At 39.7% G+C, this 13,533-nt stretch overlaps 1 protein-coding gene across 9 annotated transcripts in view; it reads left to right on the forward strand.

Annotated features, from left to right (window-relative positions):
- Positions 1-1,085: 1,085 nt before the first annotated feature.
- YTHDC1 (YTH N6-methyladenosine RNA binding protein C1) overlaps positions 1,086-13,533 on the forward strand; it is a 30,215-nt gene continuing 17,767 nt past the window's right edge. For 2 of the 9 annotated variants that reach the window (XM_080387994.1, XM_080387993.1), the window contains exons 1-11: positions 1,102-1,246; positions 1,687-1,752; positions 5,191-5,292; positions 5,886-6,214; positions 6,347-6,701; positions 8,010-8,099; positions 8,603-8,656; positions 9,261-9,355; positions 11,200-11,308; positions 11,409-11,526; positions 12,487-12,571. In XM_080387994.1, coding sequence (XP_080244120.1) covers positions 1,219-1,246; positions 1,687-1,752; positions 5,191-5,292; positions 5,886-6,214; positions 6,347-6,701; positions 8,010-8,099; positions 8,603-8,656; positions 9,261-9,355; positions 11,200-11,308; positions 11,409-11,526; positions 12,487-12,571 — 1,431 coding nt within the window. In that variant the 5' untranslated portion in view covers positions 1,102-1,218. Of the gene's footprint in view, positions 1,247-1,686; positions 1,753-5,190; positions 5,293-5,885; positions 6,215-6,346; positions 6,702-8,009; positions 8,100-8,602; positions 8,657-9,260; positions 9,356-11,199; positions 11,309-11,408; positions 11,527-12,486; positions 12,572-13,533 lie in introns of all 9 variants that reach the window. The other 7 variants (XM_080387992.1, XM_080387996.1, XM_080387989.1 and 4 more) reach the window with 6 other exon arrangements.

Here is a 13,533-nt window from a genome sequence, read left to right on the forward strand (position 1 = left end):
CTTAAGATGAGGTGGTAAGTCTTCACCTAGGTTAAGGCAGGAAAGATGCATGCTCTAATCCCAAATTTCTTTTAAAAATCATTTAGATTAATAAAGCACACTTCTTTCGTATTTGAACAACTAAATCACATAACAAGCTGAACATCACCAGGAGGAAGAAAAAAAACCAGTTTCACTTGAAAAAAAAACCAACCAAAAACCAGCCAAAGGAAACCACGGACCAGCAATACCTAACACTGAGGGAGGCCATGGTTACTTTGCTCCACTCAAGGTGCACAGCAAGAGCTCCAGCACCTCACATAGCTGTCAAAACAGCACACGAACACCAAGAGAGGCGGGCTTCTGAATAGTGAATGCTGTACCACTTATCTAAAGGATGACGCACCTATATTTAAAGTTGGGAAATGTCCAAGGACCCTTATTACAACATGGCGGATGCACAGACTTAAGTCCTTGGGTTGGTTGTCTTTAGAAGGGACATTTTGTCTTAGATTCCTGTTGTACGTGCAACGTGGCGAAGATGGAGACTTTAAACGTGGCCACTAAAGAATAGAGTCTGCGTAGAGACAGCTCCTCAAGGACATCACGCAGGCATGAGATATGTAAATGAATTATCAGAATTGTAATGGATATGTAAACAATTTCTTGGAAAACTAATAAATAGGTATGTATATAATAGCTTGTATAAAGGGGGGACTGAAGAAGTCCCCTCGGGATGCATGACTTTGGTGGAGCGATCCCCCCACGCACCCAGCGCTGCCGAATAAAGATAACCTCCGCTCGCCTGTACATTGCTGACTGATTCTTCAAATCACTTCCCCCACTTTGAGAAGGCAGAAAGCTCCTTCCTTCCCTACAGCTTTTTGCCCAGCAAAGGAAACCGCGCAAGGCCACGCTCTAAGACAGGCCAACCGCACAGTAACGCCAGACACCAGTCACATACCCCGCCAACAAACAAAAATGGCGGGCTTCCCCTCAGCGCCCGGCAGCACGGGCACGGCGCGCGCGAGGAGCCTGTACGCGCGCCTGCGCCCCGCCCCTTTCCTGCCGCGCGCGCGCCCTCCTTTCTGTCCCCGCCCCTCCCCCCTCCTCCTGCCCGCGGCGCCCCGTGACGCGCGGAGCGTAAACAAAGCGGTGCGTTCTGGGAAGAGGGAATCGTTACGTGCAGGAAGAGGGAGCCTCCATCTTAGGCGCTCGACGCGTCGCGGCGGCGGCGGGATGGCGGCTGATAGCCGGGAGGAAAAAGGTAGCTGGTGGTAGAGGTGGGGGCAGTACAGGCCCTGGGAAGGAGGGACGGCTCGGGCCGGGGGCCCCTCTTTCCTGAGCCATCCCCCCTCCCTGAAGCCTGCTTGTTTGCTGGTGCTGGGCCTTCACTCTGGGAGACGTCCGTGAGGAGAGCGGAGGGGCAGCGGGGCCGGGAGGGCCTCTTCGAGAACGATTTTTATAGCTTTTAGACGTGGTGTGTGGGGAAGCGCGCCCTGGGGTGCCCTGGGGTGCTGTCGGTGATCGGGCCATCGTGCTGTAACGGGGGGCCCCGGCAGCGGTGGGCTCAGGGCAAGGTGACTTGAGCAGGGGGAATAGCAATAGTTCGTGGGCCGTAAGTTCAACGTTATTGGCCCCGAGTTACTGCTGGTTATCTTGTCGCAGAAAATATCTGCTTTTCTTTATTCCCGCTTGGATTCCTAGCTGTATTTTCTGCAGAATTTTCTGCCGAGGGACGTGAGAAGAAGCTGACGTTGGAATATTATTTTGGTGGGTTTTGCACGGCTTTTTGCTGTCAGTTACGCTTTCTGGACACAGTGGCTAAATAAGTTTGAATTAAAGAAATTGAACGCTGCCAGGGTAATGTGCATTCACAACTCTTAATAACTGCCTGTCACTGTACACGGAAGCTGAAGTGATCCACATGTTGTCTGTGAAGTTATATGAGGTAGTCCTCACAAAATAGTCTGTTTAAAGAACTAAAAACAAAGTTTAGGTGTAGAAGATTCGTGTTTGGTGGTTAGTGCAGATAATAGTGTTATAAAAAAAAGGATCACTGTGGTTTTGTGGTTTGGCTCACACTGTTTTGGATTTCTGTGGAATACGTTTCATGTAAAGTTTTTTGCAGGATAGATGTCCATAAAATGTTTTTGTCAGAGTGGTGAAAATTTGCTGTCTGTAATATTTATTAAACTACATCACATGGAAAATTCCCACTAGATTTTGTTAAACCGATAACTAAAATTATTTCTGGTGTTTGATTCTTAACAGTATTATAAGACTGGTGTCTATAATACAATCAGGTTGTGTTGAAACAGATGTGAGCTGCCACTGTGAATGAACAGTGAAATTGAAACATTTACTGTTATCATTTATAAATTTCTATTAATATAATAATTTATCCAGATAGGCTTGAATTTTTATATTCTTTGGGGGTTTTATTCCTTTTAGTCACTGGGAGTGGTCAGGTCATCAGTAGCAGACAAGAAATTTTTTTTATGTTTTGCATTTTAATTTACTTTTAATTTTTTTTTCTATGAAAGGGATGATTCTTACTGAATAGCAGGTATTAATGCACATTTGTTTGTAACAGAACTTATTTCTACTGTAAATGCAACAAAATGCTTATTTTATGCTCTTTTTGGAAGACAAATGCTATTTCACTGCTTGAAAGCAGTGGAAATAAATCTCATATATCCTTTCAGTTCAAAGTTGCCTGTTCTTAATGTCCTGTTTGCTAAATCAGATTTTTGCTTGGACCCTTCCTTGAATAGATCTAATGCTCAAGGCCAGCAGAGGAAAGAAAAACGGCCTCCCCAGGTTATTTTCCTGCTGGTTAGGGCGAGTTAAATTTATTCATTGAAGTATCCAACATACCCCATAGTCAACAAAAGATGAATTGTAGGAGAGCCCAGTTGGAAGTGTCTGTAATGAAAAGGACTCGTTTGGACTTTCTCCCTTCAGCAGTGATGAACTGTAAGAAATCTGTCTGCCACCATTTTTCTGTTTCTTTTTTTGTCCTTTTCTTGATGTGTATCTTTATCTGTCTGAGATAATCTAGCTCATCAGGTTGAATGCTAACAGTGACAGTTCAGTGAGTGGAATAATCTTGTAGAAGTCAGTTGAGCAGTATAACTGATGCACATGGGAGCTGGGAATTGTGTGTTCAGATTGCCCTGTTTGCATCACCAGGCTGCTAAATAAATCTGGAAATTTATTTTTACAGAAGTGTGATAGATCTATCTGCAGAAGGGGGTTGGGGGGGGGGGGGGGGGGAACTCATCGACCTCCTGTCTTTGCGGACTTGTTTAAGGTTCCAACTATAAATCAGGCCCGCCTAACCTGGAAGGGATTTGTCAAAGAGTATGTGTCAGATACTCTTATTCCATTAAATTTTCCTTTTCATTTATTTCTGAACCAGCTGAGTCTTTTAGTGCCTCTGAATGCTACTGCAGTAGCTAGGTTAAATGTAGTTTACTCAAGCGTGCTGTTGCCTCACCAAAAGGGGAAAGAAAGCTAAGATTCCATGTGTGTGGTCTGACATGGGTAATATGCTTAATATTCTAAGCATAGTGCATCTCTTTTTCATTAGTTTCAAGTAAAAAAATCTTGTGTTCTGAACTTGCCTAGTCTTCCGTAAGGAAGCAGAATGCAACAGGAAATAGCAGCCCATGCTTAGCAGTTGCACAGCCACGAATCTTGACTCTCGCATATCTCATCAGTAACAGCATGAATATTTACCGTGGATGTGTAGGTACCTACAAACATAAAGGACTGTTCCCAAGAGAATTACGATGCAGATTTGTGTTATATTTTAATGCCCCCTAACTGTAAACTGCCAGGGAAAGGCTTGATCCACCTCTCTCTGCACCAGTTCTTTTGCATCAGCTATAGCAGTTGTGCAGTTCAGGGACCAGTTCTGCATTCCCCCTACCACAGAAAATGTGGATAAATGCCAACAGGAAAGCTAGCACACATCCTGAATTCCGATTCAGTAGTATATAGCAGAGATAAAATTATAATACTTTTTTTCTGGTGCAGATTGTGTCTTGTTTAATATCAGACTTTAAAACTTCTCATGTGGCACAGCTCAAGAATGTGGGATAGACAAGTTGCCAAACCTGGGAAGACTTTTGTTTGCAGCCTTACCTCAATTTTGTTCAGCACAGGAGTTCTTACCTGCTGCTTTATAACATTGTACAATGCATCTTCTACCGATTCTGTCAACTAGCTGAATCCTTGAAGTTTGCTCTGCTTTCCTTTTCCTGAACACATAAAAGAGAATCATAGTTATATAAAATGGAAAGAGCTAAGAATACCAGAGTTTAGGAGAAGAAAGATGAGATTCCAAAATCAATACCTTTTCTATTATTTTTCCCTTTGCATGCTTAGGCTTAGTTTTTTAAAGTGCTTGAAATATAGATCTGCTGTCTTAAAACTGGTGAATACTTCTTCAACCAGAATCACTGTATATATCTACATAAACCCTTTGGTTTCAGGCAAAATGAAACAATGAAAATTTTAAAAGTTGTGTGACCAGGTACATTTGCTGCTTCCAGCATGAATTTTCTTAAACTTTTGCCCTTTTAATCAAGACGAATTAGCTGTGGCTGTGTTTCTCAGAGCAGCTCAGAATTAATTATGCAGCAAATAAGTAGTACTTTCTCCTTCTTCAGTGGGGTTGACCTAGCTTATGTTCTTGTTGTTAACTTGCCCTGTTGCATTTTTTCTACTTGTGGGTGAACTGCAAAACTCCTGCTCCTAACACAGCAATGAAACAAAAATAGCGGGCGAGGAGGGGAGATAATTTAAGGCACAAGTACCTTGGGATTTTGAGAGATGTCCCTTCTGTTTGCTTATGGCACTCAGACTGTCTCCTAGTCTCCTTTTTCTCAAATTTTAGACAGGCTTTTTTTGTTAAGCTTTTACTTGTAGGTCAGCTTTCCTGCAAAGCTTGTCTAACATGAGGGGCCAACTTGGACCTTACTCAGAGGCCTAAGTGCATCTTGTGATGTGTATTTTAATTCTTTTACTGGCTTTGCTGTATCCTTCCCTCCAAAATTGTGGAAATAAATCAAGATGTTGTTAATTTTTGCCTTGTGACAGATCTGTAACCCTAAAGGAAATATTTGGGTTTGTAAGTACTAGTTTTACTGTAGTTTACATATCCAGACTTTTAATAGTTGTTTTTAACTGTTCTCTTTTCAGATGGTGAGCTGAATGTTCTAGATGACATTTTGACTGATGCTCCTGACCAAGATGATGAGTTGTATAACCCTGACAGCGAACAAGATAAAAGTGAGAAAAAGGGTAGGTGACTTTTAGTAGTGGATATCCTGCAGGAATGTAAATGCTAAAAAAACATCTTTCTTGTTATAGTTATAAGTTTTTGCAATAGTGAATTTTATAACCTGAGTCAAAGAGTGAAAGTGTTCCAAAAGTCTTTATTTCATGGACAGCTGCTTTTTTTACCTGACCTTCCAAACAAAAAGTTAACTGGGTTTCCTTTTGTCTCAAAAGCAGTTGCTGAGTCTGGCCTGTGAATTCATTTGCTGTTAGAAAATGACTGTCCTTTTTGGTTTGGTGAAGTGAAATGCAACAAGGGGGAGTCCCAAAGTCTGATTCCAGCTCAGGTCTTGATTTGGCTTTAGTCCAATCCCATATATACAATTTAGAAAACACCTACCAAAGTCTAAAGGATTGCTCTTTTAAAGTAATATAACCTGTTTGGGAACACAAGCTGTTCCTAAGGAGCAGTTTTGAGTGTTGTTGCAAAGTCTACAACTGGAAGGTGCTACCTATGACTGCAACAGGGAAATCACCCAGAGAAAGCAGGAGCCTCTACACAGTTTTTGGTTTAATGTACAAAATAACATTGAACTTGATGTCTCTTTCTATTTAAGGATCAAAAAGAAAAACTGACAGGATGGAAAACGCTGAAAGCAAGAGACAAAAACCTTCTGTGCATTCATCGAGGCAGATGATGCCAAAGCCTCCTAGTTCATCAGTTAGCAATAACAAGAGAATAGCAAGTACGAAAGGAAAACCAGTATCAGAATACAAGAATGAGGAGTATCAGAGGTCTGATAGAAACAAGCGCCCAGATGGTGATCGAAAGATGCGCATGTCAAGCAGTTCCAGGGAACCTTATAAAGGACAACCAGAAAAAACTTGCATGAGGAAGAGGGATACTGACAGAAGGGCAAAGTCTTCTACACCAGATGGTTCAGAGGTATTAAATATTCTTGCTGCCTTATAAATAAAGCAATTATATGAGACTTTTATAAGGCACATTCTCTTAGGACTGTGTGTGCATCATGACAATGTTATATGACTGCTGATTCACTTTTTCTTTAAACATCAGAGAATCAGGCATGATGCGGATAGAAGACCAAGCAGATCCAGCCATTCTTCTAAAGAAGAGGTGAATTCTGAGGAATATTGTTCGGATCATGAGACTGGAAGTAGTGGTTCCTCTGAACAAGGCAATACAGAGAATGAGGAGGAAGGAATGGAAGAAGAGGAAGATGATGAAGGGGAGGAGGACGAAGAGGTGGAAGAAGATGGGGAGGAGGATGAAGAAGAGTATGAACAGGATGAGAGAGATCAGAAGGAAGGAAACGACTATGACACACGAAGTGAAGCCAGTGATTCTGATTCTGAATCTGCCTCTTTCACGGATGGATCGGTCAGATCCGGGTCTGGTTCAGATGCATCAGGTAGATAACATCTAGCTTGCTAATCTGAAATACCTTGCCTTGAAAGTTTGGCTGCTTTTAAAAATAATCACTTCCTGACTGTGTCAAAAGTAAGCCTTAGTAGCACAAGTCAGTAACATGTTAACTATGAAATACCATAGGAAAAGAGAAAATGTACTGGGAAGTGGTATTTCCTTACACTAAAATGTGTGAATATTAGGGTTACCATGCTGAGGATTCATATTGTCCTTGATTGCTTTGGCCTTGCTGTTCAGTGTTTTGAAACATTAGAATTAGTGGTTTTTTAGGTATCTAATCGCTTAGTTTCTCATACAATTCATTTGAAGTTGGTGTTAAACTGTTCTGTATTCATTTAGGTGAGCGACCAGATAGGATGGTGTAGTAAAAGTACCATCTCCCCAGGGAAGGATAGTTAAATCTTAAATAGTAGCTGACTTCAGCATAAGAAATCTAAACTTAAGTTGAAATGATTAGCTGTTAGGGTAAAGTTAGAAAGAGAAAAACGTTTTAACCAGAAATGAGAAAAAATGTTTTGCAGTTGTATATTATAATGGGTCCTAACATACAGATGTGAAGTGTTAATGATGTAAATGCTTTTGGGTTTAGCTCTTTGTTGAGTGGGGTGGGGTTTGGGGTGTGTGTGTTGTTTTGTTGTCTCTGTTTTTGGAGAGGGCGGCTAGCAATCCTGTTAAGGTTCCTGTTGTGTATCTTATCTGAAGCCTCCATAGGTGGTCATCCTGCTTAACATAATGCCTTTTTTTAGCTCGGCTCTGCTGTTTGGAATTAGAGAACAGAAAGGTGTAACCTAAAGACAAGGGAAGCTGCAATAATAGTTATAAAAAGCTCTGTAGTATAATGTGACACTTTTAAGAGTGGAAAGAATTGCCTGTGTGCCACAGTGTTTTGTTTTCATACCTCTTGCCATTTTGTTAAGCTCTGAGTGAATGAGTCTGTATCACTATTGCAACACAGTTTTCTGCTCTGTGTTGCAAATTTGGCTGAAGGCTGAAGAGAAGAGCTAAACCACCCTTACTAAAATACTTGGGGGATAAATTCTTTCTCTGAACTTTGCAGAGAATTGCTAGATTTGTGGCATCTGTCTTCCCTTTGTGAATGAAGAGCTTGAGAAGTTAGCATTTGCTGCTTTTGTGCATGATAGCTTTGGGACAGCAACTACAATTTTTGCTTGCAAGCCAAATGCTAACTTCACTATTATAGATGTTTATTTTCCTGTCTCAGTACTTTTTATCTGTTTTGCTTGCCAATTTGCTTAAAATACTGCTTTTATTTCTTATGGGGGTTTTTTAGATGAGAAAAAGAAGGAGAGGAAGAGAGCTAGAGGTATATCTCCGATTGTTTTTGACAGAAGTGGAAGTTCTGCGTCAGAATCTTATGCAGGTATTCTTTCCTTTTATCACTTGTCATCCTGACTTGCATCAAATCTTAATGTGTAATCTAAAATATATGTAACTGGCTGTAGAGATTTATGGGGTATGTAGCTTTGTATAATTTGGTATTGACTTCTGGCATGTTGTGTGTGGATACCTTTGGGGGGAAGTAGGCTTTCTTGTTACTTTAATGCTATTCTGTTGCTTAAGTGGAATTTTCACCTTTTTTTTAAACTTGGAAGATGATGATTCAGTGACTAGTTTTCTGAGTAGGAAATTGTTCAAATACTATTTTAAAAAGACAAACCCAAACCAAACAACCCAAAAATAAAACCAAAAAAAAAACCCAAAACAAAACACTCGTGCACATTGAATAGTATTTTTTGTGTGTGTGGGTGCGCGCCAGAAAGCATAATTTGTCATGAATGAAAATTGTATGTGACAAGGCTGTAGAAATTGTATATTATCTCTATTAAGGCTCAATCTGAACAAATGTACTTTGGCTAAACACAGGTTCAGAAAAGAAGCATGAGAAATTATCATCTTCCGTTCGTGCTGTCCAAAAAGGTATCATTTAAATTTGAATTTTTAATGCATGCCCCATAGCAAGCCATTGTCTTTGTTCATTAAATTACCTGTAAGTAGTAATGTTCCGATATAAATCAGTTTGTGCATAATTGTTCTGAGCATAACAAGTGAATCTTGAGCTACTTTTGCATGTGTTGAGTGATATGCAAGAAGTTCAGTCACTTTGCTCCTTGCAGAGGCAGCAAAGAAAAAAATAAAATGCTTACATTTGAAGAGGAACATTTCAGCATTCTGTATTGGATGACTTACACTGATATGAATGTTACCTAGTATTTATCCTAAGATTCTTAAGCATGGAAGTAAGTCTTATATATCGGAACATCACTGAATCATGCTGATTTTATTTTATTTTTTCTTTACCTGAATATCTAAGTTTTAGTTTTGGTTTGGTTTCCCCTGGCATTTTGTGCTCTACAGCTTAGACTTCAAGTTTCAAGTTGGGTGGTTGACTGTGGTAATACATAGGTAGGAACTGGGTGGGATACGGTGTAGTTTGAAGGAAACAACTATCTACAGTCAAAGCAACATTTTTGACAACTGTAAATATTTACAGGTCTGCTTATTTGACACTTTGTTTTTTCAGACCAAACAAGTAAACTTAAATACATTCTCCAAGATGCAAGATTCTTTCTCATCAAGAGTAATAACCATGAAAACGTATCGCTTGCTAAAGCAAAGGTATGTTGACTTTTCTTCGAACTGATCACTTTGTCTTTTCAAACACACTCACCCTATTACAGAAAAGCATATAGATAGGTGTATTCTTTTCTCCATCACTCAGATCTTGGTAGAGGCAAGGATGAAAGCTCCTTGATTCTTCAAGAGTAGCTATTCTGGTTCCACTGCAACCTAGGAAAGTTAGCTTGATAAGTGACTGGTGGCCTAGAAAAAGTAGGGTTAAAAAGGGGCCTCAAGGTCTGTTTGATAATGTCCCAAGCCAACTTCCATTGGGCATGCTGTGATGGCTATTTTCTCCCTTTCATCAGCACCGGTGTTCATATTGCTATGCTGTGAGAAGATTCAGAAGGTTGGTTTTGTTTTGGCTTTTATCTAATGATGTAAGAGTAATTTTTTTCAATTGATTCAGAGATCTGAAACCTTATTGCAGAAATGTATGCCTGGCAGTGCTGGTGTAAGGGAGTTTTTTGAGGAGGATTCCAGTCCACTGGACATCAACTACTGAGGAATGGTGCTGGGCCGCTCTGTTGGTTTTGTATTTGTATGCGTTATTTGGAAAAACTTGTAGAGAAAATAGTTGATTGGCTGTTACACAATACACAGAGTGGATGAGTCTGTTAATGAAGATTTTTAAAATAGGTTAGCGTTAAAACTATTAAATGAATCTTAAAATTCCTGGACAGGATTGGCTTCCAGCTTTGGGTCTGATCTGTTCAGTGAGCACCATTCTGACTGGTGTTTGCTTTAGCTCTTCAGAGGAGTATATTCCTTTCTGTCCTTTGTTTCTCAGTGTATAGGCATCAGTGCTTTGCCACTGCGCTTTCATGAAACTGGCTTTTGTGGTGCCAATGTAATAAATTGTTGTAGTTCACAGCAGGGCTTCACAAGCAGCCTAAAGCAATGTACGTCTGACTGAAAGCTAGTAAAATATCCAAATAGTTCTCTGGGGACCCTAATGAATTGTCAGAGTCAGGCAAGCACTAATCTGAGCATAGAGCAGGACATGAGAACATACCTTCGATAAAAAAGGAAGGGGAGGAACATTTTCTTTGGTAGATCCTAGATCATACTCTGAGACTGAAGTTTGGACTTATTAAACCAGCATAAGCTTCTCCTCTGATTTTGCTTAGAGAACAGATTGATGTGACTGAAAAGTAATACAGCAAACTGGTCTTCTATAGCTGAGCTCAGCTGGTACCTTAAAATAGATTGGGGTTTATTGTGCATGGCTGCACAACGGCTGGTGAAAGGGAAAAGGCAGGAATTCGTAGGTGGGCATGTGGGAGGCTGAACAAGCTGGTTTGAGTTGTCTTGCCAATTTAAAATGTTGGTCTGGTGTATTTCATGTTTCTGACCTTCCTCTGAAAGAGTGTTAAAGTCTGCAAGCCGTCCTGAACAAATGTGTCATGCTAAGGTTACTGAAGTCTACCTGCCCACCTTTCAGTATATATATTGCTGTTGGTTTCATAGTTTGCGTGTATTATATAATACATGAACTCCCAAAGTCAGCTAACACACACATAGATAATACTAAAGGCAAATTTTTTCATATATTTTGTCCATCATTATAATTACAAATTAAACCTTATAGACAGTCTAAATGCATCTGCAATATAAATAAAACTTTTAAAACGCTGGCTTTTCAATTATTTTTATGGGGTAAGCTAAAAATACTTTCTGAGGGAACTGAATTTAGCAATACCTTTCTTTTTCCATTTTCTTCTATCCCAGAACACTAGATTGGTCTTGTTTTCCTTATCTACACTATATACTTCTATTAGCTAAATCACTTGAGATGAGCTCATATATTTTGGTGGTGGGGTGTGGGGATTGTTTTGTTTTAGGGAGTATGGTCGACACTTCCAGTGAATGAAAAGAAGCTTAATGCTGCATTTAGATCAGCGAGGAGTGTTATTTTGATATTTTCTGTAAGAGAAAGTGGCAAATTCCAAGGTAAGGGAAAGTGAGCTATTATCAAGGTAAGTGAAAGTGAGTTTTATGTGCAATAGCTTTTCTGTTGTGTCTTCGTCACAATTCATGTGAAATCCTTTAGGATTTGCCAGACTGTCTTCAGAGTCCCATCATGGAGGATCGCCTATACACTGGGTGCTGCCTGCAGGAATGAATGCAAAAATGTTGGGAGGAGTCTTTAAAATTGACTGGATTTGCAGGTAAATAATTGTTCGTTTATGTTGCTGTTTAGTAACAAGGCATTTATAATACCATTTCTGCTTATTACTGGAGTACTGACAACATCCTTTTGAAAACTTGATTGTCTTCCAATTTCCTCAGACACATGCTTCCATGTTACTGAGCTTGGGACTCAAGTCTGTACCTGGCATGCACTATAGAAACTATTTCTTTTTTCAATTGCTCACTTGAATAGATGTCTGTGGATAAAAGGGGGGGGAAATCCTGTAAGGATTGCTCTGTCTTCAACCAGCATCTTGGCATCTGACTGAACAAAGAAAATGCTACTGGTCTAAAATAACATATGAAACAGTACAGGTATTTTGCATAATGTACAGGTGGTGAGCAACATTCATTAATTTAACTTGAATATGTCTTACAGGAAAGGTTTTAAACCTCTGTTAAGAAAAAAAAGCTGTGTCAGTCATGTGAGATACATTGAGTGGTTGTACAAGTCCTTTGGGTTACCAGAAAAACTAAATACAGGGAAGGTAAGACTTTGAATTAGAGAAAAATCTAGGTTGGACAGGTCCTCTGGAAGTTCCTGACTCCCACCTCCAGCTCAGGGCAGTTCTAGCTTCATAGTTAGGTCAGATGTTCAGAGATTTCTTTCAGTAGGTGCCATGAGCTACCACTTCACGTAAAGACTGGTCAGCATATTGAGATGTTGAGATAATAAGCAAGCATTATACAAAGACCAAAAAAATTTAAGATAGGGTGTCATAGTATGGACAATACTAGTTAATATTGGAATAAGTCAAAGTGAAATCTTATATTACTAATACTTGGTATATACTAATACAGTCATTCAGAGACCTGACAGTGCAAAAGGTGACAAGATTATTTTGTGTGTAATGTCCTGCTGTATGCATTTTTAAATTTATGTTTTTTTTAACAAAAAATGGAGGCAAAACTGTAAATGATGCCACTTGCATGTTTAGGCGTGAATTGCCATTCACTAAGTCTGCTCACCTGACCAATCCTTGGAATGAACATAAGCCAGTAAAGATTGGACGCGATGGACAGGTTTGTTAATTTTTTTCTTCTTCTATAACCCACATCTTCTAGTGCTTGCTTTCAGCTTTATGTGTACAGAAGATTTGGAATCTTTGTTAGATCAGTTGTTACTTGCAGTAAAGTGCTGTGACAGAGGCACTTGGCTTATTTCTAGTGTTGTGGAAGAAGGAAACAGAAAATAATATGGTGCCAATTCCGTTGTCATCTTCGTGATAAACAGTGTTTGATGCTTCAAGGCAATGTGATGTTTTGGATTTGAAATGTAACATGCCTTGTGTTGTATGGTGTGCAAACCTATATGGCATCAGGTTTTAAGAACAAGTTCTGGTGTTTCTAGCTGTGTTCTGCTTTGTGGTTTTTTTATGTACTGTATTGCTTAGGGCATAGACTCTACCATTATAAAGTATATGCTAATGAAAATTTAAGTGAGGTGGCTCTTGTCATGTCAGACATACCAGAGTGCAGGTACGTTGACAGTGTCATCAAATAACCCAGCCTGGATTGAAATAACAGGTTCTGCTTTCTTAAGGCAAGATGGGAGTTGCATAATTCCCATACTGTATGGAAGATGTAGAGTCTGTGTGTTATTTTGCCCATAGACACATTTGCTTTGTTGGGTAGCAGAAGTAAAACGGTATTTTTGGTCTTGTTCTTAATTTAATGTGGACTTTAAAAAAAAAACAAAACCAAAACCCAAACCAACAAAAAAACCGAGCAAACAAATCCAAAAAATCCCACCAGGATTTTAGTTAATTTTGTTTCTGTTACATGGTCAAGGAAATAATTTTTTAATGTTTTGTCCACTGTGCTACAGAGTTGCAATCTAAACATGGGTTTCATCTTTTTCTCATAAAATTGCTGTACTGTTAGGTACTGGGCAAGCATTGTCTGATGCTTGCTGTCCATACTTTTCAGCTCGGGTTATTTCCTGAAATGGTGGTTGTTTATCCATTTACATTTTGTGTAACCCT

This window comes from Falco punctatus (assembly GCF_963210335.1).
Source record: "Falco punctatus genome assembly, chromosome: 1".
Classification (NCBI taxonomy): domain Eukaryota; kingdom Metazoa; phylum Chordata; class Aves; order Falconiformes; family Falconidae; genus Falco; species Falco punctatus.